At 57.9% G+C, this 10,207-nt stretch overlaps 1 protein-coding gene across 1 annotated transcript in view; it reads left to right on the top strand.

Moving 5' to 3' along the window:
• Positions 1-5,625: 5,625 nt before the first annotated feature.
• The window catches only part of CUEDC1 (CUE domain containing 1), a 16,008-nt gene continuing 11,426 nt past the window's right edge, over positions 5,626-10,207 (top strand). Inside the window, exon 1 of the mRNA XM_009881483.1 lies at positions 5,626-5,670. Within this exon, the coding sequence (XP_009879785.1) occupies positions 5,626-5,670 (45 nt within the window). The remainder of the gene's footprint in view (positions 5,671-10,207) is intronic.

Here is a 10,207-nt window from a genome sequence, read left to right as displayed (position 1 = left end):
GGCCCCCGGGGGGGCCGTCCCGCTGGGGGACAGCCCGTGGGGAGGCGTGCGTGCGGCTGAGGCCACCGCCACGGCGTGGGGTGAAGCGTCCCCGTGTCCCCGTCCCCGCGTGGGGCCGGGAGCGGGACGGCAGAGCCCAGCCGTGGGGCAGGACCGACCCACGTCCCCCTCTGCCCCCAGAGCATCGCTACTGCCCGGGCGGAACCCTTCCGGAGCGCGGGGTGCGCGGGCAGGGGTTGGGGTTCAGTGGCTTCCCGCTGCAGGACGCTGTCCCCTTTCTCTGCGCCCTGTTTGTGGAGTGACACCCCTGACATCTCTGCCGGCATGGGTCACAGCGCAGCGTCACCAAGGCAATAGTGGTCATCTCCTGGGCTTGGGGTTGTTTGTGGACCCCCGGTCAGGTGCCCAGCCACGTCTCACTGTATGGATGGAGGGCACCATCCCGCCAGGCTGCTCCTCGCCCGGGATTCCCGGCCAGCACTGAGATCGTCACCGATGGGTTGTGGGCAAACGGCGATGGAGAAGGGTTTGAGAGCTGCCTCGCCTGTGGAAGTCACCACTCAAAACTGCGCGCTCATGCACTGTCTGCCTTCTCAGGAGGGTTGGAAACACTCCTTTTTATTATTTTTTTAAAAAGCAGCAGAGTCGCACCTCCTCCTCACACCTCCTCCTGCTGCTACCACCAACAACAAATGTGGGGGACGGAGCGGTAAGGATATCCGTGCGGGAAAGCTGCCGTCCTGGGCTGACCCCTGAGGCTGCCACTGGGGCTCTGCCGGTGGGGCTGCCCCGTGGCCGGGGAAGCTGTAGCTCTCCTCCTGCTCCTCATTCGTCTCTAACAACACTGGTTGAAGTGGCATCTGCTCTGCTGCGAAGATTTTTGTGATTTTCACAAAGGTTTTCCCATGGAAGTGCCAAGCTGGAGCCCAGCACTGGGGCAGCGAGACCCCAGGGGAGCCATGTGTCTCTGCGAGGGGAGATCAGCCGGTGCTGGCGGTGAGGCTAGAGGAAAGCTTTCGGTGCTCCTCACAGCGGAGGAGACCCAGCCCGTTGTCAGCTTGCTGTGCCTTTCTCATCACTCCCTGTCATTGTAGCCTTTCCCGTCGTGATGTCCATCCACCCCAGCAGTGCCTGTCTCTGCCGCGGTGAGGATGTGCCTGATGCCAGCAGAGCCTTACACACTGATCCCAGGGTGCCCGCAGCCCCTTCTGGGTGCTGAAGCCTCTGATTGCCAAAAGCGTTTCCTTCAATGATGGGTAAAAGGCACTCATCCTCTTCCCAGACACAAAGTTCCCAGGAAAGTTTTGATTTCATAGAATCAAAGAATCCCAGGGTGGAAGAGACCTCAAGGATCATCTGGTCCAACCTTTCATGGCAAAAGCATGGTCTAGACAAGATGGCCCAACACCCTGTCCAGCTGAATCTTAAAAGCGTCCGATCTTGGGGAAAACTTTTTCAGCATTTTGTTTAAAAAAGGCTAACAAAACAGCATCTAACCTGCGTACCAACACCTAACCTTTTCCCCTGACCGGATCCATGATGTGGCTGACCGGGCTTTGCTGTTGCGGTGGCATGGGCACTGTGGTCCCCCTCCACCCTGGGCTGATAAGAGCTCGTGGGGAGCGAGCAGGGCTTCCCAGGGCGATAGGGAGCGCTCGGTACTTATCTGCCTGCACAAACACGCTCTGCCGGGGTGAAGATAACAGGGGGTGCTGTGGATGGTAGCATTTGGAGGGGACACTGGGAAAAGAGCAGGAGGGGCATTCGCAGCCAATCTCTGTGCCATGAGGGTAAAATCCTGGGGTGGGACCCGCGGGGAGGGGGCTGCTGCCGTAACCCTTCGGCTGCTCTCACCGGGCGGCATTGCGGGGGGCTCGTGATCAGAGCTGGGAAGCTTTTGAGCAGTGTGAGCTGATGATGATGATGATAATTGCCTACTATAAAATAAGAAAAATGCCTGTAATAATAACACGGAGCCCCTCATGGGTGTGCGAGGCAGTGATGGGTCCCTCTCTTGTGGCAGCATCTCCATGGCCAGGGTGCAGAGGGATGCTGGCCAGAGCTTTGCCTCTGCTTGGTGGCACTGGGCTTGCAGCAGCCGTTTGGGGACCAGGTTTTCCCAGGTCTCAGTCCTCAGTTTTGGCTGGTCTCCTGGTTCCCTGGGGTCAGCGCAGGAGCTGGATGGGCACAGCGGTGTGCGAGACGCGCCAGGGCAGGGAGCCTCGCCGGCAAGATAGTCGCTAAATGGAATCAGGAAGTTGGAAGGGGAAAGAAACCCACCCCAGCTGGGTGGAAAGCTGGCTGAAAATAACGGGAAGCGAGAACAGGGGGAACATCTGGGTCCGGCTCTTGCACCACTTCCGCTGGGCGCGTGGTGGCTGCCACCTCCGGGCGGTGATGGTTGAGACTCGTCTCCTCCGTCGAGGATCACTGCGAGCAGCATGTCCCCACCGCTGCTCTGGCAGTGCCGAAACCACCAGTAGCCCGCGAGTGTTGGCTGCTGGGTTTTTCCCCCGGCGGGCTGCCTTGGATGCGGATGAGTGGCAGGTCCATTGTGGCCCCTTTGTGCCTCCCTCGGTTCTCGGGGTCCGCACAAAACCTGCCATGGAAACCAAAGGCAGCCGCTGCCCCAGGAAACCCGCAGGCGCAATTAGGAAATGCAGATATAAATGCAAATTCCTGTGCTGCCTTCCAGGGCGCAGAAAGTTGTCCCTGCGCCACTGATGTCCCTGGGCCACTGGCGTCCCCAGCTGTGGGGATGGGGGAGGCAACGGGGCAGGGCCGGGCAGGCAGCAAGAGCTGGGGTGAACCACTTTTGGGGTACCTCGGGCTCTTCCCCAGCCGCCCCGTGCTCGGTGGCAGGAGGAACGGGGCATCTCAGCCCGTGCTGAGCGGTGACTCATAGGTGACAATATGACATTGATATTTTTTTCCATGCTCTCGGTTGCCCAGCGACAAACAAACAAACAAGTGTCTTAAAACCCAAACTAACTGCCTTGCGGGAACTTGTCCCCTCCTGCCATGGTTGTGCGTGGCCGGGCTCTGGTCTGTCCCCATCACTGGCAGTTCTGTCTGTATCTTCTGGGATTTGTTTTGGGGAGATAACTGGCTGTCTTGCATCCTGCAGCCACGGTGGGTGAGCTTGGCAGAGGGAAGGCTTGCCGGTAGGAACCATCCTCGCCAAAGCACACCAAGAATAGATGGAAAAGGAGATAAAATCCACCCACAAATAACTCCGGGAAGCACAAATGCTTCAGGTCTTCATTTCTAGGTGGCATTTATGAGCAATCGATGCTTGTGCCCTTCCTTAGGTCCCCAGAGGAGTGTTTGTGGGTGGGGTGGGGATGATGGGGCTGAAGAGGATGGAGGGGAGAGGGGAGGTTAAGGAAGGATGCTGATCTGAGTGATTCCCCTCCCTGGGAGAAAGCAATAATGTTTTCCTTTCCCGTCTGCTGGAAGGGCTGTAGGTAGGAGCTGGGGAGATGAGGTTGGCACACAGAGGGCATCGTCCACAGCAGTAATCCATGCGGGGAAGGGCAGATCCTGTACGCGCTGATCTGAGCCCAATCTAGGGCTATATTGCTTAAAACCAAGTATTTGTTGATGGCTTTTATTTTTCCCAGCGGCAGCCCCTAGAGCCTTTCCTATCGGCGGCTGAAGTGGTGTGAGATGTGCGTCCCCATTAGTGGTGCTTTCCCCCAGCCCCGGTCTGCATTATTGCTGGGAAATGAGCTCTGACTCCTGGAAGTGGTATTTCTTCCTTCTGCCTGACAGCTTGTCGATCCCTGCCCTCGCTCGCTTCCCCGGGGAAGGCGCACGCAGCTGGGCACGCAGGCACGCCGGCGATGGAGCCTTGCTGCTGTCCTTGGCAAGGAAGGCAAAGCTTCAGCGGGGGGGAAATAGGCACATCGTCTCCAGAAAACGGAGCGTGGCACACTGCTAGATGGGTTACAGGGACGTTCAGGCTTAAAGCAGATTTTAATATTTGCCGTGGTTATGGAGTCAATTATAACGGTGGGTTTTTTTCTTTGCCACCGCACTTCCAGGCAGCAGTTGAACGCACTCGAGTGCAACCTTTGCAGTAGCCGGGGAGCTCCGGGGAGCGCAGGGAGGCACCGTGGGCCGCACCGGCACCCTCCTCCATCGGTCACAGCTCTGCCTTCACCTCCAGGTGCCATCTGCGAGGGAACAGGAGGGCAGGGGGGACAGGAGCCTGGGCACAGCTCGGAGGCAGGACCCTGCCGGTGCTCCCTTTCGCGCCTCTGCAGAGCTGGGGGGGGAAACGGTGGATGGAGATGTCCCTCGGCAACCCGGCCGATGGAAATGTCTCATGTGGGAGCATATGCCAGGGCTGTAAGGCAGCGGTGGGGATGGGGGGCAGCCTTTGGGGCAGATTCCCAGGCTCCTGGAGCCTAAATTGTTGCTAATAAAATCCTTGTGGCTTTGAACGTCCCTGGCTGGCAATTGCCACAGTCAGGCTGGGGTAAAGCAACCGGGATGGGATGGCGGTGGGGTGAATTAATGTGAATTAATTATGCAAACTTAAAAATAATGAAACAAGGGATTTTGAAGAAGAACGTGACCTAGTTTGGTGGCCGGGCAGAGCAAGTGGCCGGTGGGCAAAGGGGGCAGCGGGCAGAGCCGTCACTCGGGGGGTCTGGGTTTCCCTCGTCACCGAGAAATGGGGCTGTGCTGGCAGGGGAGCAAACTCTGCTGCTGAGCTTGAAAGGAGACCGAGAGCTTATCTGAGCATTGGCCTGGCTTCGAATCCAGGTTAGCATCCTGTATAATTCCCGTCTAAAACTGTGATGTGCTGTGATGGAGCAGAAGGAACGGAGCAAACTCAATACTTCATCTTTCGAGGGCTTTTCTCTCCCCCGTGAGCCCCGTCGTGCCGGCGATGCAGGAGCCTGTTCTGGAGGCTGGCTGCGAGTGCTTCTGCAGGAGGGGCCTGACGTATTGGCGTTAATTAAATATCTGTCCCTGGCGAGGTATAGCGTTTCAAGCAGGTTCTCCTCTGCTGAGCAATGTCACCCGGCGCGAGGGAGGACAAAAGACCGGCGCAATTACAGTGTGACGCTGTGTCCCAGGACAACGAGGATATGGCAGCGCCCGAATTGTGGGCTCGGTGCTTTGGCGGGATAGCTTGCATCAGCCATATGGCTTAGTGACTCATAAAAAACAACAACAAAAAAAAAAGGAGCTGCTCCATTTGCAACTTAATTAGTCCCTTTCTTCCCCCCAGTCTTGGCTCGCAGCGATCTCGACTGGTACGCGCGGTGCTGAGAGGCACTGTGGGCTGAGCGGGGCTGCGGCCGCCTCCCGCCTTCGGTGCGGGCTCATCCTGGATGCCGGCGGATGGGTGGCTGTGCCGGGTGGCTGGCATGGGCACCGGGCAGGAGCCTTGTCACTGGCTTTATGCCATGCCGTGCCGTATAGCGAGGGGCTGGGGGGGAGGGAGAAGTGAGGGGTCCTGCTTGGGAGGGCAGGCTGGTGTCTTCTGAGTTACCTTTGGACCCAAAATACCTGCAGGACAGCCCCGGGGCTCCCTCGGCTTGCCCGGAGAGGCTCTGCCAGGGCGTCCGTGCCCGCTCACCTTCCCGGAGGGCAGGCAGGAGCCAGCCGATGAGCAGCCTGGCAGAGTCCCTGCGCTCGCACGCCTGCTCGTCGGTACGGTCAAGGTTTTGTCAAAAAACCAACCCCGTAGGAAGGCGCCGGCTTCGGACGCCTGCAGCTCTCCTCTCTCACACCCGCTTTCTCCTGTCTGCTCATCACAATCTCCCTGTCGTCCCCCCCGTGCCGCCCTCGGCCTCTCCCCAGGGACACCTGAAGCTGCAGACGTGGTGATGGAGGTGCAGGACCTTCCCAACAGGTTTCATGACACACATGGCGTGGAAACCCAGGGACTTTCCTCCTCCTCGGCTGTGGTTCAGTGCCCACAGGGCAGGGGTTGCCAGCAGCCCCACGCACTGATCACCTTTAAATCTTTTTACCAGACCCTAATGGCCGGAGGCCTGTCCTGGTAAATAATTCACCGTGCCGTCAGTGAGAGTTTTACTCGACTAATTTTGTTTCCATAGAAACTTCTGCGGTCTCACTGCTCCACGGAGCCTCGGGCAAATCAATACGGATTTTTTTTTTTTTTGCTTTGCACATTAAGTGATGGCCCTCAAACCCCAACGGGTGGAGAGCAGCAGCCGGAGATGCTGGTGGCTGGGCAGCACCTCAGTGCTGCCTTCGCCTCCGTTGGCCTGGGTCTGCCCTGCCTGTCCCTGCTGGTCTTCTGGCTTTGCGGGATGTCCCGGGCTGGATCCTGCAGAGATGCTCTGGCCCAGTCTAATCCCGGTGCATTCCCAGTATGTTCCTGCTATGCAAAGAACTGGAGGGGAAGGGGCTGCCTCTGCTCAGGCTCTTTCTCCATTTTTTTTTTTCCCCTCCCATCCTTTAATTTCTTTGACCCTTGACCTAAAATGGCAAATTAGCATTTGTGAATCAGCTGCGCTAATTAGCCAGAGAGCGGGGCTGGCCCTGCCCCCAGCCTGGGTTTGCTTTCGCCCACTCCCCATTAGGTGCTCGCTGACCAAATCTAACCCAAAAATTGCCCAGAGGTGGCTCCTCCGCACACCCTGACCTGGGCCCGGCCCTGGGGAGAGCCGCACACCTTTGTGTCTGCAGGAATTTTTATGTTCTTTCACTCCTCATGGCTTCCCGGTGCTTTTGTGCTGAGGCGGGAGCACAAAGGGAGATGAAAGGATAAGCGGTTAAAGATGGGTTTGTGTGACATATGGCGCGAGGGCTTTGCATGACGGCTGCAGCCGGCGCCGGGGGGAACGCGAGTGGGCACGGAGATGCCTGGGCTTCCCTCCTGCGAGGCTCGAGATGGATGGGTAAACTGAGGCAGGGAGATGGGCGATGGGCGCAGGGCTTTCCCGCGGGACGGAGGCAGCGCTGCCACCCTGACCTTGCTGCTGTCGCCTGCGCCTTTGCACCGGGCAGCGCTTGCTCCTCGCAGCCCTTTCAAACAAGCTCTAAGCTGATTTTTCAGCTGGGACGCGTGTGTTTTGATGTCAGCGGTGAAAGCCGGAGGAGGAAAGGTCGCTGATATTCAGTCACTTCGTGGAATAATCTTCTATCTGCCTCTCTGCTTTAGGCAACCTCTTGCATCTAATTTATTGCACGTTGATACAAGGTAGAGTTGAACAGGGATGCAGTTAGACCGTACAAAGGGATGCTGGGTTACTTTAATCACTCACACTTGCTTGACCTATTTTTTTTTTTTTTTAATCCCTTCCTGGAAACCTTATTTCATGTTTGAATTCCCTCAACTATTTTAGGAATGTCGTCCTAGCAAGATCAAATTACCTTCAATGAAACCAGCGCAAGGCAGCCTCGCAAGGCAGGCGACTTTTTGATTAAGATCTAGTGCTACCTCATTAATATAGGCTTAGTTTGGGGCGGGGGCTGTAATTCTGGCATGGCAAATGTGTGAAAGCCAGGGATTAGCGCGGCACAATGCCGAAGGGCAGGGGGGTGGCTCTGCCCTTGGCTTGGCGGAGAGGGCTGGGGGCATCCCGGGGTGGCCGGCAGTGCCGGGACACCCGGAGCTGGGCAGCCCTGCGGGTCCCGCTGCATCCCGGCACGGGCAGGGGGAAGGTGGGTGCTTCGGGTTCTGCTCTGTGGGGATGAGGGGTCCCCAGCAGAGCGCCTGTCCCTGCCGAGTGCGGCCCCCCAAGTTTTATCTGGATGTCGTTGGTTTATGAGCCGGCTGGGTGCTGCGGAGGGCCGACATCTGGTCGGCTCACAAAGGGCCCTCATAAATCTGTCCGGGAGATGGCATGGCTGGCGGCGGCTGGGCAAGCAATGGGTGCCCCGAGGCCGCTGCCGCTTCTTCTCTTAAACGTGGGTATCGTGTATTTCAGAGTGCGGGTCTGGCTGCGGGATCCCCAGTAAAACCCTCAGGTGAGAGCGCTTGAGCGGTAACGCTAACGATGCCCGGTCGGGACCAGAATCGCTCCACGGCTCTCCCCGGTCCCCTCTCGGCTGCTCCTCCGGCTCTGAGCACTCCTCTCGGAGCCCAGAGGGGAATTTCGTTTTGCAGAGGTCCGTGCTGCACAGGCGCTCAAGCAGAGCTTAATTCTGCTCTCCTCCCTGATTGCTTTTTACTTTGAAAAGGGCTTAAACCCAGCCATTTTAATACGTGGTAGAACAAGAATTAAAGGGGATCCTCAGGTGCTTATTTGTTTCTGTGAAAAAGGATTTGCTGGAAAGCAGTTTTCCCAGGCTGCCAGCCGGGAGGTGTGCATGCGCATCCCCTGAGGCGGACAGAAAGGTGGTGTAGGGGATTTTGGAGAGACTGATAAGGCCTCATCCTGCACATCCTCGGCGTGTGCTCTGCCTTTCAGTGTGCTGGTAGACACTGCTGTCATTTTTCTTCTTGATCATTCACTTTTCATCTCAATTTCAATCCTATTAGAGTCACACCTGCAGCCGCCGAGCAGTCATATTCCCAGACTTCTTGTTCCTGTAGCGGGCGATCCCTTTGCCGGGGCCGGGCTGCAGACAGAGCTCGGCAAATCTGCTCTGGCCGAAGCCGTTATTTCTGGTTTAATGTCCCTAGTTTTGAGATGAGCGCCGAGCGTCTTCCCGCCAGAAGCCGGGGCACTGGCAGCCCTTGTCTCTGGATAATCCCGTGCATGGAAATGCCTTCCGCGCTTCTGTCCCGCATCCCCCAGCCCAGTCATTACAGCGACGGTGCCCTCGGGGGAGCGCTGGGATGGAGGGAGCAACTGCTCCATGGTGTCACCCCCGAAATGGGGGTCGTGGCTCCGGCGTGTTTGCAGCGATGATCTACAAAGGCAGCGTGGCAATAGCCGGGGGAAAAGGGCTGGGCTGGTTTAGCGGTGTTTGAGCAATCCCATCTGTTGTCTGAGCTGCAGCAGACACTGGGGAAGGGAATATTCGCGTTCGCGCTCGGTGCCAAAGCTCTTCCCTGAGCTGCGAGGGCTGCGAGCAATCAGTCCCACTGCTTTTACAGCTGTTCGCTCCTCCGTTCGGGCTGCGTTCCTTGCAGAGCTGAGCAACTGTTGTTTCCAGCATGACATTACCGGTTCGACCAACCCCTGGGATTATCCAGCTGCTCGGCTGCGCGGTTCCCGGATGGCTGAGGGCCGGGCTGCAGGCAGCCTCCTCCGCACCTTGCACCGCGCTTCCTCCCGGCTGGAGCTGACCCGAAGCACCCACAGCCTCTCAGGCCGTCCCTCGATGTGAAAAGTCCGTTTCTGCGAGGTATCGAGTGCCCCGCTCCCAGGGCTGGGTGAAAACCAGCTTTGGAGAGGCGGGATGCCGGCCGCACCGGAGGATGTGCTCCTCCAGGCTGTGCATGCCTTATCTGCTCCCCGATGAGCGTAATTAAGGGTTTCTCTGTGGCTGCTGAGGTCTTGTTCTTGGCTCTGACTCAGGCTAGAGCGGATCTGAGTTGTGCAAGTCGTCAGTGGCTCCGGCAGGAGAAAAGGCAGGGTGCACCCGTGGGCTCGCAGGGGTGAGCCTCCTCCCCGAAGGTCAGCTCTTGTTTGGTCTTATTTTATGTTTTTTAAGAGGTGAGCTAACGGCAGGAACTGGACCCAAAGGTGTGCCGATGCCTGAATGCAGCGTGCAGTGAGAAAGCAACTGTGGACGTGCGTGGGAGAGCATCCCGTGCCATCCTGGCTAGGCGGCGGTGGCAAAACCTGCGTGGGCTTTTTTTGCGCTGTCCCCCATCCTGGAGCACAGCGCCGCTCGGGTGGTGCCGGGGTTTGGATGAGTGAATAACAGCGTGCAGGGTCCTTTTTGCATGACAGCAGCGAAGAACTCTTTTAAGGCAGGAAGAAAGTTGATCAGGCACCAGCTAAACGAGTCATCGCAGCCCAATTCTGCACACGAGAGGCAGGAGGTGAGGAGAAGCACAGCCCACAGCCCACCGTGCCCACAGCGAGCCCGTGCTTGCGCCTGGACGCCCACTTTCTTCTTTCCTTTTTGGGAAATCCAAAGGATTTTGCTTTTCCTGGTGTTTTCCAACCCCTCACAGAAATAAGGCCCCGGGCTGGGGTCCGTGCTGGCAGCCAGGGGTCCCGCTGCCCTCCCCACTGCTCACCTGAAGACGCTGATGCGGACAAGTAGGAATTGGGGAGGATCCCGCAAATACAACTACCGGGTTGTCTTTGAAATGAAA

Source organism: Charadrius vociferus, unplaced genomic scaffold (genome assembly GCF_000708025.1).
Source record: "Charadrius vociferus isolate BGI_N301 unplaced genomic scaffold, ASM70802v2 scaffold323, whole genome shotgun sequence".
In the NCBI taxonomy this organism is placed as follows: domain Eukaryota; kingdom Metazoa; phylum Chordata; class Aves; order Charadriiformes; family Charadriidae; genus Charadrius; species Charadrius vociferus.
Note: the sequence above shows the minus strand (reverse complement) of the source record. Positions and strands in the feature narration are given on the sequence as shown.